Genomic DNA, 22,957 nt, shown 5'->3' on the forward strand with positions numbered 1-22,957 from the left:
GTATATCAAATAAACACTAGAATTAGGGGATGAATGAAAGTAAGTAAGTTAGTTTAATAACATGAACCCTAGCATCCCTATTCTGGGCAATAATATAAGGGATAATAGGCAAACAGTTTGCGAAAAGATGTGAACATTCGGTGGAAACAGCAGGCCTACAAGCTCACAACAGATTGCAACACAATGCATTTTAGGCTTGTGCTATTTTCTGCGAATAGATTTGGTTATAGAGGGAATAAGGAGGGCACCAAGTATAGATCCCTGACGGACCCTTGTCTACAAAATAGGGTTTAAGTGGTTACTGTAAGTGATATCATGATTAAAACAAAAAGTGTTGTATTTAAAAGTTAAAGCTCTACCTGATACTAATCATTGCTAGAGTGTTTGTTCAGTAACAGTGGTCTCCACGTCTCTCCAGCTAGTAAACAGAAAATACATTTTCAGGTGGGGCACCAATTTCATCCATTCAGGATAGAGACCCCATTTATCAGCTTCAAACTTGTGTGTTCCAGTTCCAGTTCCATCTTGTCTGCTTGTTAGGGGCCATGCACATATATATATATTTTTTTATTCTTCCACCGTTTTTTTTTTTGCAGTTCTGGCCTAACCGTTAACCCTGTTACTGAACAAACACTCAACAAACACTCACTTACAGCACCTTTAATATCTAACAGAACATACTTTAACAAAACATCATTCATTATTAAAATAGGTTAATAAAACAATTCTGTATACAATCAGTAAACATTTAAAGTTTAAAATCTATTTAAAAACAAGTACAAAAAATTGCAAATGAATCTAATAATATGTAATATAATTTTTTTAAAACCTATTCACACATGTTCCAGATAACATTGCAACGTGGCTCTTACATTTGTGTGGTTACATACTGTATATAAATGTTACCCTGTATATAGGTGAAGATCCATTTGTATGGTTACATACAGTATAAATGTCCCCCTGTATATATTGGTGAGGATCCTTTGACTTTATCCACATGTGTGTTGTTGGGTTGTCCTACACGTCTCTATCTAAGGAGGTGAAACAAAGTTACAGTGTACATTTAAAACAAGATATTCTGTCATTAAACATGCATTATGATATGTAGTCTGACATTTTATCCACTGCTTTTCCTTAACTGTGGAATATGAAGTGTATTCACCTGTCATTCAGTTGTCAGAATTTTGTCATTCATAATATCATTAATTCTGGAGTCTGATGCTATTTCAATTCAATTATTATTATTACTATTACTATTACTATTACTATTACTATTACTATTACTATTACTATTACTATTACTATTACTATTACTATTACTATTACTATTATATCGTAAGTTTTGACAAGGAAAGTTGAAAACTTTATATGAAAAATTCCCATGAGAAACTAGCCTCTCATTAATTCAACCGTTTCAGAATTTGCCTCTATAGGAATAAATGATTGGCCCTTTCCCTCTCCAGTTTTGCCTTGATTCCCCTCTGCCACTCTCCCCACCACCCCTGTGCCCTGTACTCCCTGCCCTGATTGCCCTGAGTGTACTCACCATACGGTACGATAAGATAATACTTTATTGTCAGTTCACACTGAAATTTGTCTTGCGACCCAGCAGCCATGTATGCAACAATAAACAGTACACACATTTGACATGACACAAGAAAAACAAAACAAAATACATACATAAAGACATACAAAGACAAGAGCAGTGTCCACCTCTCAGCCTACCCCTGGCCTATAACTCCTGATTAAGCCTCAGTGTCGTCTGATGGACAAAGGACCTCTTCAGTTTGACCTTATTGTATGTAGGAACACAGCACTGCATCTCCTTCCTGAAGGCAGCAACCTATATTCTCCATACAAAGCATGGCTAGTGTTTGAAGTGATATTCCTTGCCAACCTTATCATACTGTCATTATACGTAGTTGTATAGAACACCTGCGAGATTCAGCTGTGACCTGTTGGCTAATGAGCTTCAGAGACAATAAAACACTGCCTATGGCAAATGTTTCTGTTGTTTCATTGTCTTGGTTTTGTTTGTCAAAGATTGTGTCGTTCCGATTTAGTTTTAGTTCGAATTCAGTGTTCTTGTATCGTTAGTCTAGGGTTGTGATTGTAGTGTGTGTTTGTGAGTGTTATATGTTTTGTACAGTTAAGTACAAAACAATCTGTAGGCCAGATTGTGACTCAGTTCAAGTTGATTTGATTGAATTAAGGAATTCTGTCTGATGGTGTGTTGATATTCATTTTGGGGGTATGCTCTAATGCATAACCCCCCCCTTTCATGTGACACAAGCTGAGCCCCCCCACACATGCACAAACGCACACACACTCTCGCACAATGTAGGCTCGCACAATGAAATTACTTATTTTCTATCAATTAGTCACCCCATGGAGACTTGAATTCATGGATATTTTTATGTTTTTGTCGCATTCCTAAGACAATAATTTGATAGGCAGCGGTCTCGGTAGGAGACACAAAGGAGACTCTCATATCCATGAATTCAAGTCTCATTGGGGTGACTAATCGATAGAAAAAAAGTCATTTGGGGGTGAACTATGCCTTTAGGATGGCTAAGATGGCTGCCATCTTGAAAAATGCCTGCCTTCTTTAAATTTCAAGTGGCTGTTTTCGTTTTCTTGTAAACTGACCCACAGAGACTGCTGCTCATGTCATGCTTGTATCACCAACTGAAAGATTATATCACTTATCTGTTAATATTTTGTTAATTGTTTACGATTGGAGCGCTGCATGTTTGAAAACACCAGCAGCGTGACAAGGCCCTGAATGTCTGTGCTGTGCAGTCACGTGTGGTGTTTTTTCTCTGCTTGCCAAGAGTTGAATAATTTTCAAATGGTGCATTTGGAAGCGTTTTTAGGCAAGCGCATTGCGTTTTCAGCTGAAAAAACAAACAAAAACGCTTTGGTTCTCATGTCAAACTTAACTTACAAAATATACGCCAAACTTTACACTCAAATAGAGTAGGAAATACTTTACGAACAGCTTTCAATCAGAAACACTCTCGTCTTAGTAGATAAAGAACCATTTATTGCCACAAATGGAATATAGTTAAGCTTGGCGTTAAAGCTCCGCTCTTGGGAAAATATTCACTGAATTTTGTCGAAGCAGCCTGCTAAGCATACTGTATATTCAGAGAATGCTTAAGCAAATCCCCCATAGGGATACAATGTCAACAATAAGCAGTACATTGACATATTAGTTAGAATTAGCAGATATACATGATAATCACAAGTATTTGAGCCTATGCCAGACTCTAATCAAAAGGTGGAGGCTGGGGTGGAGGAGGAGCTAGCAAAATGCATTGGTTCAGCAACCAAGAAAGACCTAGAGAATATGAAGCCGTATTTAAAGGATCCTCTTTGCTCATGCGTGAGCTGTGATTGGATAATGAGTGTGTGACGTAATGACCATGTGAATGGGGAATAGAAAGATGATGTTCACATCAGCTGACTGACCGCTGGTTACAGCTTTGGCGTGCACGACTTCCGTGTCCTGCATGAACTAACGCTATGCTTCATTTGTGAATGAGGCCCATTGTTTTCACATGTTATTTGCTTTTTGAAATACTTAACTTTAATGTTATACTGTAGATGGAAATTAAAGGGGCTCGGGTTCCCCAAATTTGAGTACGGATGACATATCCTGTATGATACATGTCATCTGTATTTAACTTATAACTGTTTTTGACTGTCTACCAAAACTAGCTATCCACTCAAAGCCGAGCCATTTTGTATAGGAGAAAGTGAATGGGCTGAATCCTTGCCCATATATGGAGTAATATACATCATGGACGACTGCCGTCATAGACTGGCCACATGAAGATTATAAGCATTAATTTAGATTAAAATTAGATTAGAAATTAGAACCAGTTGTCCTTGTCTGAAGAATTAGTTAGAAGTGTGCTTAACCAACATGATTGGTTCAAAGACTGACCGTGTTGCAGTGGGTAGTACACACTACACATCATTTCCACTTTGATTGGTGCTCTGGTTTGCACCCGGCGCCTCATTGGTTCCCTGAGACTGAATGGGTCTGTGTGTAATATATATATACTATGTTTATTTATTTAGCAGAAATGAAGAAAACAAGATGAAATCTGCTGCTATCATGTTGATGAATGGGCATAGAGCATCACTGTACTTACCTAACATATATTGGATCTGTAAAAATGAATACATTAATAAATACGTTTTTTTATGAAGTTTCTCCATCATGAGAAAGCCTGTCAACGAGGTGGTGACACTGACATACAGTAAACTAAACAGAGTGCCACGGCCCCTCAAATTACTCGCTCAATAAGGGGAGCTAAACATTTTTTTAACAAATCAAGTGATAAATCTGAACCTGACAAAATGACCCAACATTAATATTCCACAATAAAACAATGAACTGAGATTAAAATAGTTGGATTAGACCTTTAAAAAGTGTATTGTAGCATACCATTTTCATAATCATCAGAGTGCTCGAGCACGCCATAGACACTTGTGTTGCCTAAAAGTAAACAAGAAGCATTAGTGTGGGGCTAATGCTTCATTTAATTATTCTGCTAATTAGGAAAAACACAAAATGAACTAGACTTTAATGTATTTCCAAACAGAATGAATTAAGATTTCATTTACATTTTAAGGTACATAAATGTTTTAGACATAAATTAGAACCAGTTGGCCTTGTCAGAAGTGTCCTTAACCAACATGATTGGTTCAAAGACTGACCATGCTGCAGTGGGTAGTATGCATCATAAGGAGCCCCACTTTGACTGGTCCTCTTGTCTGCTTCTGAGCCCTGATTGGTTCCCTGAGACTGAATGGGTCTGTAATTAAAATATAATAATGAATATTTAGCAGAAATAAAGTAGAAAACAAGATAGAAATTGCAACTGTCATCTTAATGAATAGACAGGGTAGGCCTACTTACTATACTTACCTGATAAAACGTGGATCTGTAGATGAAAATAAATAAAAGAGGTTGTACCATAAATATTAAATACTTTGATGTGTTCTGGATATAGAGCTATACATCTTTAAACCAAATGAAAACATACAGATCTATTTTATTTTTATTTTACTGTGAACAAGACTTGTGTGACACTATCACACAAGTAATCAAAACTGGCCACAACAAGTTACCATGCTCAGCAGGGAGGCACTAAAACATTTCTAATAAATCAAGTGACACATGTGAATCAGAAAAAATAACACTCCTAATATGAATATTTTATTAAAAAATAATAATAATTGGATTGGATCGTTAAAAGGTATATACTGTACCATTTGCATAGACATCAGAGTGCTGGATTACTCCATATACACTTGTGTTGCCTAAGGATAAACATTAACGTGGTGTGTATTTTTGCTTATTTATGTTATGATGTCAGTCAGGCTGACTCGTCGGGACACAAGATAGTTTTAACCCTGTGTGTGTGTGTGTGTGTGTGTGTGTGTGTGTGTGTGTGTGTGTGTGTGTGTGTGTGTGTGTGTGTGTGTGTGTGTGTGTGTGTGCGTGTGCGTGCGTGCCTGCTATTTCTCAAACAAACAATGACATTTTAATTTTTAAGTTATGCATTCATTGTCTCCGCCAGGCCGAAAGGAATGGCGAGAGAGTATGTTTTTCCCCCTGTCCGTCCGTCCGTCCGTCCGTGTGTCCGTGTGTCCGTGTGTCCGTCCGTCCGTCCTTCTGTCTGCGAACAGCTAATCTCCGCCACCGTTGGCCCAGTCGCTATGAAACTGCGCACACACACTCCTTGGATGCCAAAGCAGAACCTCTGCCCCACATTTTTCAGATCAGCCTGTCATAGCGCCACCATGAGGCCGACTTTTGCACAACACATTTTTGGATATTACTCCTACAGATTTTGTCCGAACAACACACAAATCGGTACACAGTATCTCTACAGTCATGTGATTAACACGGATCTGTCCAATTTCCCATATTGCATCCTGATTGGCTAAGATTGGCTTCCAAAGTTTGCAGGATTGGTTTGTTTTGAACAAAATGCCTCAAATCATGAACGCAGCATGTGATTTCCGTGAAATTTTCCACGTAGATTCCCACTTGGCCCAGAAAGAAATGTCACTTGAAAACATTCACATCAGCCTCATGGTGGCGCTATAACAGGCCGATTCACGTTTTTACCTATAACTGCACCGATCTTTGTTAAACTTTGCAAGCACACTCCCTAAAGCCCAGGGAAAAACCTTTGCCCTGCATTTTTCAGATCTGCCATTTAGAGCACCACCAGGAGGCTGACTTTTGTAAAACAAGTGTTTTGCTCTTACTCCTTCAGATTCTGTCCAAAAAACACGCAAATCGGTACACAGTATCTCTATAGTCATGTGATCAAGATGGATGTGTCCGATATTTCATATTCCATCCTACTTGCCTAACATTGCCTTCCAAAGTTTGCAGGATAGGTCAGTTTTGAACAAAATTCCTCAAATCATGAACGCAGTGTGCAATTTCCGTGAACTTTTGTACGCACATTCCCACTAGGCCGAGGAAGAAATGCCCCCCTTTTCACATTGGCCTGTTATAGCGCCACCAGCAGGTCTAATTTAAAAAACCAAATCTTTGGAACAAAATGCCTCAAATCCTGAATGCAGTGTCCGATTGCTGTGCAAGGCCTAAGAAGAAATGGCACCCTTTTCCAAGGGGCCAGCTTGAGATTTTTACATTGACTCCAATACGGAAGAGACAGTTCATATGAATGGACTGTAGTTTCACTGTTTTACCCCTGCAGGTGTCAGAAAGAATTTATTTTAACGTAAGCGGATGGGTTTTTGACAAACTTTAGACTAGATTTTCTTACCTTAATAAAAATTGTCATAAATTCTATATGCTTCCAGTCGCTAGTTTAAAGTGTCCTTTTAATCATCATGATATGTGTTTTGCTAAATTATGGTCCCATTTATTCTAAAATTGACTATAAAGTAGGCTATTCTCTAAGAGGGGCGGGATGATTTGATTGACAAGCTACACAACCAATAGCATTCATTCCCCTCCCCCGCTCTTGATTGACAAGCTACCCAACCAATAGCATTCTTAGGGGATTGTTTTCCGGTTCCTGTTCCCGACGTGCTTTTGGGCTTATACTAGCGATGGCGGATTTCAAATTCCTGAACAATCGGCTTCATTTTCGGTCTGTAGAAACCAGCGGTCTGGCTTTGTCCATCTCTTTTATACAGTCTATGCCCTTTTCACGTTGGCCTATTATAGCGCCACCAGGAGGCCATAATAACCTACCTGACCTGGCGGAGACTTGTGCTCCGAGGAGCACTTTTTCTGGTTTCGACTTAAATTAGAACCAGTTATCCTTGTCAGAAGTGTCCTTAGTCAACATGATTGGTTCAAAGACTGACCGTGTTGCAGTGGGTAGTACACATCATCAGGACCTCCACTTTGATTGGTCCCCTGAGACTGATCTGGTCTGTAATTAAAAGTTAAATATTTGTCATAAATGAAGCAGAAAACAAGATGGAATCTACTGTTGTCATGTTGATGAATAGACAGAGATCAATACTGTACTTACTTGACACAACATGGATCTGTAAATTAAGAAATATGTTGTAAGTATGTGATTATAATCGGGTGTAAACCATCTAATGTAATCATTACATTAAATAGTACAACTGAGTAGTATTTAATATAATAAGAAAAAAACTGGAACTGACATTGACTCTTATTCTATGTATAATAGACTCCTTTGCACATTTAAAAAAATGCTGCTAAATTATAAGCTATTGTACCTGTCTAAGACAAGGCCCTAAGCTAAACCGTCCTTACATTACATCCAGTATTTGCCATTATTGTAATTTTTCATTATATTTTTATTATGTAACTATTTCTTTAATTATATATTTTTTGCTATAATATATTATATTACGTTAGAATGTTAGCACAATTTGCTGAAGAAGACGCAACAACATTTTGGTGCTTGTACTTGTATAAGTTAATGTGTCAGGAACAGACTTGAACAAAAAGGCAGGACCCAAAAGCAGGAACTCAATTCCCAAAACCAAACGCAGGAGGCAAGAAGGGTAATTAACAAAGTCTTTACAAAAAAACAAACTTAACAGTACAAAATGTAGAACACTCACAAACATACACTATAGTCACAACCCTAGACTAACAATACAAGAACACTGAACTCTAACTAAAACTAAATCAATGAACTCTTGATCACAATAGAGATCATGCGTACCAATCTGCGTGAAATTTGGATACAATCTGAAGGAGTAATATAAAGAAATGTGTTTTACATAAGTCGGCCTTCTAGTGGCACTATAAAAGGCAGATGTGAAAAATGCTGGGCAAAGGTTTTTCCTTTGCCCAGCATACAAGGGAGTGCCATACAAAGGTTTACACAGATGGTGCAGTTATAGGTAAAAACACAAATTGGCCTGTTATAGCGCCACCATGAGGCTGATTTGAAAATGTTCAAGTGGCATTTCTTCCTCGGCCTAGTAGGAATGTGTGTGCAATTTTTTTTGTTTTGTTCAAAACGGAGCACTCTTGCAAACTCTGGAAGCCGATCTTAGCCAATCAGGATGGAATCGAAAAAATCGGAAAAACCTGTTTCGTTTAATGACTACTAGACCATACCCGGTGAAGGTTATTGCACGTCCTGTAGCGCGGTCCCCCCGCGGGTCCCCCCGCGGTCACCCCTCCCCACGGGCAACCCCCCCTCCCCCACGGGCAACCCCCCACACACCCCCGGGTCCCGTCGCAAACACACACACACACGCAACGTTTAGCGCGAGTCGTTACACGGCCGCGGAGGCGAGTGTTCTGTGTGTGCAACAGAGTGTATGCACACACAGAGCCAGCGTGTGTGTCGCAGCTGGATTGGATGCGACGCATGCGCAGTTTGATCGGGCACAGAGCACACGCACACACAGAGCCAACAGTGGATGCGACGCATGCGCAGTTTGATCGGGCACAGACGAAGACACCACAGACGAAGACAGACAGAGGTTACGCAAATTATAGGATGATAGAGATACTGTGTACCGATTTGCGTGACAAAATCTGTAGGAGTACTGTCAAAAAAACGCTTTAACAGGCCCATGTGAAAGAATTTGGGCAGAGGTTCTGCTCTGGCATCCAGGGAGTGCCCAGGGAGACGGAAACAAGGACGGACGGACAGACAGACAGGGTGCAAAACAGTCTTGGCCATGCCTTTTGGCCTGGCGGAGACAATAATAATAATAAAAACTAAATGTTAAGGGATATTTACCTGAGACCCATAATAATGTGTCCGCGACCCACAAATGGGTCCCGACCCACTGTTTGGGAAACAGTGTTCTATACTGCCCTGTCTCATCAAAGCAGCTTTTTTCCTTAGTGAATATATCCGTGAATTCTCTCCCTCAAATTATCAGATGATTAATGCCACATTCAGGCAAATCTTTTACTCACGTTGTCTTTTGGAGCGGCAGTTCCATGTTACAATGATGATGATGATGATGATGAAGACTACTGTTCCAGATGCCACACCCACAGGAAGTTTCCAATGAAGAGCTAGAGTATGAGGAAAGATCAATTTTTAACTCTATGGGAAAGATGATTCAGTTTTAAGTTTTAATCAAGGGGTGTAACTTCGGGAGTGGGAAGTACTTTCATTGTGATACTCACAATGGTCTCCTTGATCAATTTCTGTTGTTTTTGTGGTGGTCCCTGCTACAATGATATTACAATGATACAATGATATTACAAATATATTGCTATAATGTAGCATTATTAGTGGCATGATTGGTTTCTATATTGTTGCTGTGGGGCAGAAACCTCTTAAAATATCTCCATATTTGTATTTTATTTTTTGTAAATGAATGCTCTACTTTGTCATACTACAGTGTTACACAAGAATAGCTTATACACGCTGTGAAGTTTTCAGCTTGTGGAAGTTTTCAGCTATTTTTTTATTTGAATCCTGAAAAATAACTGTTTTGGACATATGTTTCCACCCGGCAGCAACGATATAATACTGTATAGATGTGACTGCCTACTGAGGTGCATGACTATTATCTGAATGAAGAAAAGAGCTAATAACAATAACGGTGATAAAGAACAATAAAACTAATACAATCTTTATTTAATCAAATTGGAGTAATAGGTTTCTTCTTTGGAAAAAAACGTTTTTTTTAGAACTAGAACTTAGAATTAGAACTTTCTAATAACAATTTAGAGTCAACAACATCTGTCAACATTCAGATTAGTATTTCCTTACACATTTGATTCTTGTCTTTGTGTTTCCTTGTGTTTTCATGGGTTGTTGTTGTTGCTGCTGTTGTTGTTGTTGCTGTTGTTGTCGTCGTCGTCTTGGCAGTAGGTGTTGTCATTGGCTTGTCAGTTGTTAGTAACTGTGTTTCATCAGTATCTGTGATGAGGATAGAGAAAGCACTGTATAGAACACATTCTCACACATTACAGTAGTTCTTAAATATCACATTTTGGTGAATTCCTAATTCACAGCAAGATATTTGAATCTAGAATTAATTCTAATCCAGTTAACATTATGTAGTATGTACTTATGAAACTAGTGTGAATACATACTGAGCAGTTGTTTAATACAAAGGAAAAGAGTATCCAATAAATAATTTATATATAGCAAGCAAGTCATTAGTTTTATGTGGCTTGTTATTTTTTCAGCCGCGGCAGTTCAACCTCAACGGTGCAAACTGTTTGCTCATAATGGCTGCAGGGGCCTGAAGTTTGTCATCAGTTCAAGTGTCTTACTAAAGGACAGCTCGATACGAGTACGACAAGGGTCTGTTTTTGAACATAAGTTCAAGCGTTTGACTTAATGAGGTCAACTTTTTGTTGTACAATTGAGTATATATTTCATCAACACAGTGTACACATAATAGTGTAAGTGTAACCGCCTTAAGGCGGTTAGACACCGGCGAATATGCGAATATACGCAAAATTCGGACTCGTTCCGAATAATTAAAAGACGCTTTTTTCGCTCCGCGAAACTGGTGTGGAAGCTTGCATTGACTTTATAAGGTTTTTTTTTTTTAAAGTATTATTCGCATGAAAAAAATCGCCCCGGTGTGTAAGGACCTTAATTAGTCTCAGATATTACTCACCTTTGATTAGTGTCAGATACACAGCTGGTTTACTGTTGCAGTAGTACAAACCAGAATCTGTAGCCTTCACTTCACTGATAGTCAATGAGTTGTCTTCTGACAACTGATAATGGCTGTTTTGATTTGTAACATGGTTCTCTTTGACGTAGATGTTTTTTGTTCCATTGATCCCTCTGCTCCATGTTGCAGCTTCTGAACCTGTGACAGACTGAGGGCAGCTCAGAGTGACCATGGTCATTTCAACAGCCGTCTGTTGCTTTGTACCTGTACAGTATATCACATATTGAATGAGGAAACGTATACACTCACATTGCATTACAGTTGTTTACTATATGTGTATATGCCTATATTGATTGATTGATGTAGCCTACTTTATTTAGTAAGACATGAGAACAACAGTACATGGAAGTACAAATTCACAATACAAGGTCTACTAAACTGGAAGAATCATTAGCACTGAGCTTGTTTAAGATGAGATCCCCATGCACACAAATCATGATGACATATAAGAGACGGACAGATATACACACTACTATACAGAACGTCATACAATCAGCTTACAGATTACTGGTGTGAAGAGTGAAAAATATGTACAAGAGAAGAAAAGAAAAAAGGGGGGGGGGTTGGTGGGGGGTAGGTTAAGACTTAGACAGGGGCCATTTTCGAATTGCAGCCTCCTGAAGGTGTATCTTTAGGGCATATGAGAGAGAGAGAGAGAGAGAGAGAGAGAGAAGTGATAAGACTGGACAGATTTTGAAGCAAATGTGTAACTTTATCATTTTACCTTGTGGTATCACAGTCAGTTCCACAGCTGGCTCACCATCACAGTAGTACAACCCAGAGTCTGAGATCTCAATACTTAGTACAAACAGTGACTTATAACCATCTGCTATTGAAGTGTATCATTTTTTGGGGTCATTATGTCTGATATCAAAATAATTAGTAGCAGTAAGGATATCAATGTTTGTTCCTTGACTCTTTCTGCTCCATTTGACCTTTTCCTTTACATGATGAGCACACTTGAGGGTGGCTGTGTTCTTCTCTTCAGCTATCAAATGAGCAATTTCTGTAAAACAAACACAAACTGAATGTATCTGATCTGTGGCAAGGATGAATTGTGATTGTGTTGTTTGTGTCTTGCTGTTGTGACCTCCAGACTTTGGATTAACCTCACACGATGAAGAATAGTCAGTCCTAATTTCTAAAAAGCATTTTAAGATTAATCTTGTGTTGTAGTTTCACAGTTAAAAGATGCAATATAAGTAAATGCATACTTACAAGTTATTTTGACCTCAAATGCAGTAAGCTCAAACATTAAAATGGAAGCTAAAGTATTCTGAATTGTAATAAAAATTATGAAACGTTCTTACCTGCACAAGCATCAATGCTTACATAACTCAACACAATGGCAGAGAACAGGCAGCCACAGATGTTCATCTTCATCCTTTCACTGACTGAGAAGAAGTGACAAACTAGAACTGAGACTGACCACACCAACACCTCCACTAACTCAGATACGCAAAGAACCAGGAACTGTGTGCACGTCTGTTACAGTGTACATTTTCATACAACAATGTGTCTTGTCTTATTCAATTTGGGGCAATGCATGCTTTTACATTTGGACATTCCATTATGTGAAAAGAATGTCGATTTTTAAATCTAGACAATAATAACCATGACATCATTTTAATTCTAGCCATGCAGCGATGCAGACAGATATGTTAAAATTAAAATTCCCAAAGACTGGACATGATGTGAAAATACAGTTGATTTAGATTTTATCTAATTTAATAGCCACTATTACTTACTAGAGAGAGAAGTTTGTTTGACAGAACAACGTATAATGGAAAAGTCCCTTGTTCAATTGCCACAATAACAATGGTTTAATAAACTGTCACTAGGAGGCGTCCTAATGGCACAGTATGCACAGAGATCACAGAAGAACCAAACCCAAGTGCATGGTGTTTTTCAATTCAATTCAATTCAGAAATCAGAATGGTGCAGAAACACACGTCTTCTTTATGCAGTTGTAATCCATTGGATAATAATAATAATACATTTTATTTCCATCCATCCATTCATTGGATGTCCTTTTCCTGTCACAACAGCTCATGTGTATGCACATTGATGTACTTTTTTTATTCATGCTTTCAAAGTATTTGTGGGTGTTTGTAATCTGTGGGAAGTAGGCCTACAGTATATGTCTTGGTACAGTTGGCACTTGGCAGCTAAATTCTAAAGTGTAGGCAGCAAAAAAAAATCTCAACCAGTTGCATGTGTCTGCTCTAAAACACCTGGCCTTCTCAGATGGGCTGATGATGGTTGGTTGATTGATTGATTGAATACTTTATTTAGAAAGTCTGGTCTGCAGTTAACGATAAACACATACATGTAATATTGAGTTGTCATGTCAGGTGTTGGTTTGATGTCCTGTCCTCATTTACCCTACCATGTTATGTAAAACCCTAATCCTATTAAATAATAATAAAAAGTATGTTCCACACAGATTTCTCTGTCTATCTGTAATGTAACATATAACATCCAATGTTAATTTCAGAAACTGTTAAAAGGGGGATAATGTGCCGTGTTTTTTATTGGATGATTTCTCTCTTGATCAGAATTCTGTCATCCCTTTGACGTTTGTGCTATGCGGCACTTGGTTGGCCACCCAAACTGTCAATCAAGCCTTCCTTCGTTTCTATTGGTCTGTGCGCTAACTGGGCGTATCTTTTTCCGGAAAAATAGATTTCCTTGTCTGTCACATTAAGCGAGACTGAGCTAAAGGACCGACAGTGAGTTATGAAACCAAATTGAATAAAAAAAACACATTACCGTGAGAGATTACTTAATTTAAAGTGCATTTGCAAATGCAATTTGCAACGTATTTTCCGTAAGTGCTTTACATAGATCATGTTCTATTTAGATAGCTAGCTATTATCTCCTCGCTTCTATCTAAATCGCAAGCTCTTTCTAAAACACGCCTTTGTGGCTACGGTATGACTACGGATTTACTGGCTGACTTGGATAGTCGCTTCTTCGCTGATAACCTTCTGACGAGCGAAGACTGGGGTGAGTTAATAATAATAATGTGAACTTAACGTTGTAAATATATAAGCCTATTCTAAACGTGATGATCGCAGGTTCGTTTGTGATAGAAAGCTGCGATCAGAGTTGCCAGGTTATGCGAGAGAAACAAGCAAACAGGTCTATGAAAACAAGCCCAAAAGAAGCAACTACTTAGGCCACATGAGTCATGACAAGAGCACTTTAGTTTAAACCTATATGCATAGGCTATTTGAAAACAACCGATCTACAAAGTTGTGAGCTTAGGTCTGCTATTAAAAAAAAATCTTGCAATAAAATGTGGAATATTTGGAAAAACTAATTTTAAAACAATCTAACGACACAAAATGCTCCCTGGCTTTACAGAAAAACAAGCCCACGGTCGCTTATAAAAATCGGACATGGCAACCCTGGCTTTGATGCGCAGACATACACACTGGGCAGTCATTGAAAGATTCAAAAGGCGAGGTGTCGAATATATGCTGTGTAGCCTGAAAATTCCCCATCAGTGCTTTTAAAGCGTGTCTCTATTTCGAAACGAGGAAGTTAAATGGCGTCCAGAGATACACGTTGAGCCGCATTCACGCGTGGATCTGCGTGTGTTTTGCACCGATACGTGCCCTCCTCAGCCTTTCCAGGTTTTGCGAGAGAAATAAGCAACCAGCTCTATGAAAACGAGCCCAAAAGAAGCGACTATGCTACATGAGCCCTTTAAACCTATTTGAAAATAGCCGATCTACAAGCTCGCGATGTGACACGTTGTGAGCTTGTAGATCATCAACATTTTAACAACACAAATCTTTTGGGGGTCCCTGCTCTTTGTCTGGCATAAAATATTTTCAGATGGGGGGTCTGCAGACAAATACATATTAATTTGGGCATGAAAATGTTTGAGAACCACTGGTTTAACATTACACAGCAAGCCCCCAAAAAACGCAACCACCTATATTTTCAAGCAACTTTACAGAAAAACAAGCCCAAAGTCTCTTATAATAAGCAGACCTGGCAACACTGGCCCTCCTCCGTGTGGTTTGTAGACCCGGATATGTCAGTTTATCTCGTTACACGCCAAATAATGGCCGTGCTCTTCGTTTCTTTCTCACATTGTATGTCCTTATTGCACGTTATTGTACACAGACGTGTCTTTTATGATCTCATACTGTTGGAAATAAAAAGTGTTTTTGTGCTTGTGTTAAAAATGCAAAAGCTCACACCAGGTGGTCATTATTAGGCCTACATTCTAGACAAGGTGAAGGCAATATGAAACCAGAAGTAGTTTGGGTCCCCTGGGTGGCAGACTGGCAGTTGAAGCCACTATGAGTATGTGTAACTAATACATTGATGGTGTGGGGATTTTAACCTTTTTAACCGTTTTAATTTCAGGGAAGTCTCTTCTAATGGTCAAGCAATAGTGCTGCATCTAATTCTTGACTGTTACAACATTATACACTTAACACCACATACGGTATGCTGATTTATTCTGGGAAGCACGTTGGAAATGCATCATTAAGCCGCAGAGTAGGAAAAAGAGGAGATAAGAATGACAACACCACTGGTGTTTGAGGGGTTAGAATGATCAAGAGTGACAGTCTAATTACAGAAGGTCACAGGTTCAATTCCCACACCAGCCATATGTCCTGTTGAATTGTGCTTGAGAATCTGAATGGGAATGTGTGTGGAATATTCTGAGGCGAGTTATGGAATAAATGCCTAGGTTTTCTTAAACATTTCTCCCAGATTTGTGTATTGTAATGTACTTGTCACTGCCAGCCCTGACTGTTTGGTCTGGGAGGGTGTAGACAACCACACGTGTCTCTCCTCTGATACACATGGAGTCACCACCAGCCACTGTTTACCTGACAGTTAGGTTTTTCACCGGGAGGGCGTAACACGTGCATACTGTAGGTGCAGACTACTGGGAGAGGTCCCCCCCATGTTCTGCTCCCTAAACATGAGCCCCGGCCCCCAACCAACATGTAGTAATAATCTTTAGGTCAGTGACAGAGAAGACCCTCCATTGCCCGCTTCCCACACATGTCATGAACATGACCAATTGTGCTCATTGGAGCAGCTGGCCAAGTCGGATGCACTGTGGGAATGGAAATGGTGGTGGGTATAGGAACTTTACACCTGCGATGCCCGGACAACCCTTGCCTAGCTGTTCTTAGTTTAAGTCCACACTGCTTTTAAAGTGTGCCTTTACTTCAAAATGAGGAAGTTAAATGGCGCCTACTAGACATGCATGTTGAGCTGCATTCACACACTGTTTGGCGTGTTTGCACTTGCTCTGTGGTGATTTGCTTCTTTAAATGTCAGTTTCACAGTGATCACAGTGCTAAACACTGAAATGACGACCATGTCGTCTCCTTTCATTTATATTTTATTTTCTTATTGCACTTAGTATCTTTTGACATGCTGTCAAAAGATACTAAGGTGGGTGTAATTAGATCAAAATTCTACACCAGAAGTAGTTTGGGTCCCCTGGGTTGCAAATGCAATTGAAGCCATTGGTTAACGAACGCATTAGCCGTCATGGGGATTGAACCAGCGACTGTTTTCATTTCAGTGAAATATGTTAATGGTGAATCAGCATTGCAACAAAATAGTGCTACATCTAATTCTTGACAGCTTTACACACAGGCGCTTACATAATGCTGTTTTAGTCTCAGAAGCACATTGGAAATGGAGCATCAATCCCCAGACTAGGGAAAACATTGGGTCAGTCAGTCTCTGGATACATAATGAGTGAATTCTCTAAAATAAGAGTGACAGCATCTCTGGCCTTTTGAAGGGTGAAACCATGTAATTCATACAGTTCATGGCAAGGCTAGATGGCCTGCTATAAGTGCAAGAGTGACAGTCTAACAGAAGGCCATGGGTGCAGGTTCAATTCCTGATGAGGAGGAACATGCACAGTCAAACCCAAATTATGTAGGTGCTGAGAAGAGAAGAAAACACAATTACACAGTTGGGCTTCAGTTTTAACGTAGTCTATATTGCACCCACAAGTGAAGTGACATTTCGAGCTATATGCTGTCCGATAAAGAGCATGTAGTTCGAAACATTACGCAGGCACTTGTGGGTGCAATAAGTAAGTAAGTACATTTTATTTATACAGAGAACTCACAAAGTGCTTTGCACAAACTCACAAAAGTGCATACATAGAGATTAAAAACACAACAAGGTATTAAAGCAGTTAGAATAGAAAAGGCCTGTACAATTCATCGCAAGCAAATAACAACACAAACATGGAAATAAAATCATGTAACATCTGCAAATGCTTGTTCAAATAGTGGCGTTTTAAGGCTTCTTAAAAATGTCCACAGAGGCTGCAGCTCTCAAAAATATGTTCAACTGGAGCCCAACTGTGTGTGAGTGTGAGCCGTTTGATTTATTTTGTAATGCAGGTTAAATTCCCACATCAGCCTTGTTGAATGGTGCTTGAGCAAGACAGAAGCCCACTTGCTCACTCAGTCCAGGTTTCTTTGCATAAGAGTCTAAAGAGAATTTGCCAAATGCCTAAAAAATGTAAATGGCATGCCGTACATGAGCCTGTCCACTGATGCACTTATATTCGATCTCTTTTGCAAGCAGAGAGAAGTAGGCACGTTTTCAGGTTCCATCTCATCTAGGCTAACCCTTTTAATAGGCTGACTTTTCGACAGAGGCATTCTGTATTCTGTACAATAGTCTAGATCTGTATAGGTTACGGTAGATAGATATACGATCCCAGCTCCTCTATTGAATCTGCACACCTCAGGGTAACAAACCCACCGTGTCACGTCAACAGTTTCTTTCTTTGCCACTACTCAGGTTTCTGTTTTCCCTGCCCTGGCTTTTGTTTTTAGAAGTGAAAGGAAAAATCTATAGGAACTTACAGTGGTGTAAAGTAACCAAGTACATTTACTCAAGTCCTTAAGTACAATTTTGAGGTATTTTTTCTTACTTCACTCGAGTATTTCCAATTTTCAATACTTTTACTTCTACTCCACTACATCTCGGAGGCAAATATTGTACTTTTACTCCACTACAATTATTTGAAAACTTTAGTTACTATGCAGATATAAATTATTATATTATAAAGCAAACAATATACATTAACCACTTTAGCCCTATTTTATACATAGGCTATTTAAAAATAACCGATCTACAAGCTCAACGCTTTGTGAGCTGGTCTTACGGACCATGCCACACCAACATTTGGCTGCTTGTAGCCTTGTACCATAAGTGACTGACAAATAAACCCTTGTTGAGTCTTGTAAATAGATCATAAATCATTGCTTTCTTTTAGCTCCTGGTAGTCAGTTTTATTTGACATTTTAGACCTTGAGATGTTGCTCTTCAGTGGCTTGCAATAAGTCAGATGTGGAACAAGCAGATAACCAGAGTGAGCGTAGCTATTTATAACACCATATGAACCAAAGGACACCGCATGATTCACACCTGCTATTAACAGGAAGCCAATAGTTGAATATGTTTGACCTGGTTGTTTTCATGAAGCTCCTCTTCTCTTAGCTCAAAGGCCACGGTCATGTGTCCTCAGCCCTTCATCACAAAGCCAAACAATGCACGATAGGAGAATTAATTGTTGTTGTTAGGGTCCATTGTGGTGTAGTGGTCTTAGGGCTGGTATCCTAGAAAACAAAGTTTTGCCCAAGTGCATAACGGTAGCTAATCTTTATTAGTAAGCAGAGCTTTTGTATTACCTTTATGCTCCGTGAGTGTAAATAGTGATACTGAATGAGTTTATGGGATACTGTTGTTGATCATGCCACATTTAACCACGTCTTTCGCTGTCTCATCCTGTTCTTCCTCTCTCTCTATCACCATTAGTGCTTTCTCTGGGCCTTGTTTTCATTGTCCATAATCCATATACTGTATTAAACATCTTCTCTATATTTTGTCCGTGTCCTCAGATGCCTGCCTGTACCAGTGTGAGAGTATGGAGGAGGGCGAGGACGAAGACTTCAGCCGAGGGCTGAAATACAATACATCTGTACAGAGACATACACGCTCTCCTGTTTTCTCCTCTCCTCTCCCAGTGAGTGACTGTGTAACCTGAGCTCACCCCAGTCTCCAAAATACTCTAATCTAGCATATGTTTTTTATGCCAGAGTTCACACAGTTTGCAAGGTTTAGAAGGTGGTCTGGGGTAAACGACTACAAGCCAAAGGCCAGTAAAGCTTATCTGTGACTAGTGAGGTGTACAGTACTATACTCTTCTACTTCGCATTCAAGTCTACCAGTCCCGACTGAAACGCACTACACCACACCAGGACAAAACTATCGAGCTAACCCACATAATCTGCTGAAAACACAATTGTGGACAAAGTTGAATATTTTAATATAAAAACAGTCCACATTTGAGTGCCACCCCTCTGTACCCTTGAGTGGTTGGGAAAATGTAAAGATTGCTTCTGCTGTGTATGCCTAGAATGTCAAGGCATTGGCCAGGCTCTCTGTTGAACGCAGCGAAGGTGAAAAAGGAGACTGGCTGGCGAGTGGTTAAGTCAATAATGGATCGTAAATGCAGAACAAAAGTACCACCTCATGTCCTGCTCAAAAGGATTGTTATTATAGGAATGGGGAGTATATAATTTAGTAGTATATCATCACTGTCAGGCAGAAACCTTGTATCTCCATATTTCATCTAGTTTTTTTTGCCCTATTTATGCTTCATCGTAAGAATCAAAGCTAGACCTTAACCATGATCTTGACCTTTAATCCTGTAAAGTGAGTAAAAGTCTGATATTGGTGAACCAGTAAAATGGAGGTTATACGAGATCAAATACACAAACCTTGTGATAGGCTGTCGTTTGGTGGGAAAATTGTTGTGTGTGTTTGCACTCTCTCTTTCTCTCTCTCTTTCTCTCTCTCTCTCTCTCTGACACACAAACACACAATGCATGCTGAGGTTGATCTACTCACTAATCCAGTTGAGTTGCTTGACCTAATTCTCTTCACAATCTTTCTCTTTTCTCTTTATTACTACTCTCCCTTTCTGTCTATCACTCTTTTTTTCATTCTTCTTTCAACTCTGTTTTGTTATAATATATCCTATCTCTTTCGATTCTATACCTCGCCTTTTTCACTCTCTCTGCCTTAATCTCTTTCCGTTCTCTTTTCCCCCCACATGTCTAATTATCGCTGCCTCTCCCTCCCTTCTCAGTTTGAGAATGACCTTGTGCTGACACTAGACCCTGACAACCCCACATCGCCATGGAGACACCTCGACAACAACCTGCTGACAGGTACCATCAGTAAGCCAGCCATGACAGCCATGGAACATTAGCAACGTCAGGAAAACCTTAAGTCAGCTTATTTTCCCAGACAGTAAACTATCCATAATATCTACTGACACATCCAATGCTGTAGGACACAACTGAAGCTGTGGATTAGATTATTGTAACAACAAGAAGTAAAACGTAAAACAAAAAGTTCAGATTTTTTTTGGTAGATTATTTCTCTGTCCATAACTTTTGGTTGGAAAACCTGTTTATTTACCTTTTTAAATGGTGCCCCATTTGTAAGAAACATGCATTTGTGGAATGAGCAGCACAGCTGAATGTGGGTTGCACCCATGAAAAATGTGCCTATTGTTTGGTGGATTGGATGATTGAAGTCTTTCAATCATGTAATAATTGTAATATTGTATACATAATTATTTAGTCAGTTCTGTGATTGCAGAAGTGACTATGCTGGTGTTTATGTTGAGCTGTGAACTTATCAGTAAGAGGACATGTTTTTCAGAATCTGCCAAGTTGCACTGGAATAACTTTTCTACCACTTTATGTCTGCCTCTTATCTGTTTTCTCTTTAGGTGACAGTCCAATAATAAAAGAGGAGATGACTATAACTCAGCCCTTACCTGTAGAGATGTGTAAGTGACTCTTTCTATAACTTCATTTTATCACCTTGTATAAGCTTTGTTTAGCAGTTCATAATGTGTGTGCATGTGTGTGTCTGTCCAGTGTTCCAGATTAAGGCAGAGCCTCCATCACCTGCCTCCTCCCTGGAGTCTGACTGCTCATCTATATCACCTGAACCACAGGTGAGAGTAGGTGCACACATTGAACTCTTTGTGTGTGTATATGGAGTGAAAGGAACTGATTGAGACACAAGAAAATAGGTGACATTTGTGAATCTGCATATTTGTTCCACTCTGTCAAATCGATTTTAGTCCGATGCCAATTCCGAGGCATGTTGGTGTTGTGAACTTAGATATCTATCTATATCGGCTATCTATCTATATACTTATTAAATGTCTGAGTGAGTGAGTGTGACACCAGTGTATAATAATAATAATAACTTTATTTGTATAGCACCTTTCATACAAAATTGCAACCCAAAGTGCTTCACATCAAGACAATAAACAGTAGAATGCCAGAAAAAGAATTGGCAAACAGAAACATAACTAGACAATGTAGTTAAACAAAAAATCAAGTAAACGTAGGGCAGATTTATACACAATCAAAAATAGAAATAGCAATACAAAATAAAAGTAATACAAATAATAAAAACAAAACGTGAACACATGATGAATTTAAATAAATGCCATATTAAAAAGATTTTTTGTTTACTCTTAAAAATACTGAGAGAGCTTGCCTTTTTAAGCTCTAGTGGTAATGTATTCCACAACTTAGGGCCATAGACCCAGAAAGCAGCCTCACCAGTGTTTTTATGAGAAGCATCGGGAACCTCTAGTAGGAGAGCGGAGGAGGACCTGAGTGTTCTGGTTGGAACATAAAATTGTATAGACTCCTTGATGTATAAAGGTTATTTCGTGCTTTGTAAACAAATAAAAGTGCTTTAAAATCAATTCTAAAAGATACAGGTAGCCAGTGTAGTGTTGATAAGACTGGACTAATGTGATCTCTTCTTCTAGTGTTGGTTAAAATTCTAGCTGCCGTATTTTATAAATTACTTGTAATTTTCGAATGGATTTCTTTGGTAGCCCTGTAAAAAGAGAGTTGCAGTAATCTAGCCCGGCTTGTTATAAAAGCATGGATAAGGACTTCTGCATCTCTCTGATTTAAAAAAGGTCTTACCTTAGCCATGCTTCTTAAATGGAGAAAGGCTGTTCTTGTGACCTTGTTAAAATGGGAATTAAAATTTAGGTCGGAGTCCAAGATCACACCCAGGTCTGTGACCTCTGTTTTGACCAGTCTGGCCAGAGAGCCAAGCATCGCCTGTAATTAGTCTCTCTCTGATTTGGGGCCAGTGAGGAGAATCTCAGTTTTTCCCTCGTTGAGTTTTAAAAAGTTTTTACCCATCCAAAGATGGATCTCATTGAGGCAGGAATTGAGATCACTTAAGGCATTGGGGTCGTCTGGTGAGACAGATATGTGCAGCTGGGTATCATCTGCGTAGCAGTGGTAGTTGATATTATGGCGTCTAATGATGTGACCAAGTGGCAACATATATAGTGAGAAAAGGATGGGTCCTAAAATGCTTCCTTGGGGAATCCCATACTCTGTCTCAACTGGATCCGATACAAAATCACCTAGGGAGACAGAGAACTGTCGTTCAGCTACTGTAGATACGATCGGAACCAGTTAAGGACACTACCAGAGAGACCTATCCATTTTTCTAGTCTGTCAATTAAAATACAGTGATACAGTATCTCGAGAACCGCCCGACCGTTCAACTTCAAACTCCAGTAATTTCCAACACGTTTCATAACAATATGGCCGCCTGTTCTCGATTTATTTTGATAAAAGTCAGACAGACACATGGACCAATTATAATTTCCTGCTTCACAAGGTATTTTTGTTTTTAAGTGACAGCTAAT

General features: G+C 39.2%; 2 protein-coding genes across 6 annotated transcripts in view; one reads left to right on the forward strand and one right to left on the reverse strand.

The window, feature by feature from the left end:
• Window positions 1-838: 838 nt before the first annotated feature.
• LOC308094660 (uncharacterized protein) lies at window positions 839-7,559 on the reverse strand. Its single transcript, XM_080441430.1, has 9 exons — window positions 7,545-7,559; window positions 7,375-7,442; window positions 5,287-5,337; window positions 4,943-4,958; window positions 4,732-4,829; window positions 4,460-4,510; window positions 4,164-4,179; window positions 3,953-4,051; window positions 839-1,031 (listed from the first exon to the last, which is right to left on the reverse strand). The coding sequence occupies exons 3-9, from the start codon at window positions 5,299-5,301 to the stop codon at window positions 1,018-1,020; spliced, it is 309 nt and encodes a 102-aa protein (XP_080297556.1). The 5' UTR covers window positions 5,302-5,337; window positions 7,375-7,442; window positions 7,545-7,559; the 3' UTR covers window positions 839-1,017.
• A 6,305-nt stretch (window positions 7,560-13,864) lies between these two features.
• The window catches only part of atf6b (activating transcription factor 6 beta), a 30,086-nt gene continuing 20,993 nt past the window's right edge, over window positions 13,865-22,957 (forward strand). For 2 of the 5 annotated variants that reach the window (XM_080441364.1, XM_080441366.1), the window contains exons 1-5: window positions 13,865-14,172; window positions 19,083-19,207; window positions 20,336-20,426; window positions 20,987-21,046; window positions 21,138-21,217. In XM_080441364.1, the coding sequence (XP_080297490.1) occupies window positions 14,100-14,172; window positions 19,083-19,207; window positions 20,336-20,426; window positions 20,987-21,046; window positions 21,138-21,217 (429 nt within the window). In that variant the 5' untranslated portion in view covers window positions 13,865-14,099. The remainder of the gene's footprint in view (window positions 14,173-19,082; window positions 19,208-20,335; window positions 20,427-20,986; window positions 21,047-21,137; window positions 21,218-22,957) is intronic. The other 3 variants (XM_080441365.1, XM_080441367.1, XM_080441368.1) reach the window with 3 other exon arrangements.

This window comes from Gymnoscopelus braueri (assembly GCF_963280865.1).
Source record: "Gymnoscopelus braueri genome assembly, chromosome: 11".
Lineage (NCBI taxonomy): Eukaryota > Metazoa > Chordata > Actinopteri > Myctophiformes > Myctophidae > Gymnoscopelus > Gymnoscopelus braueri.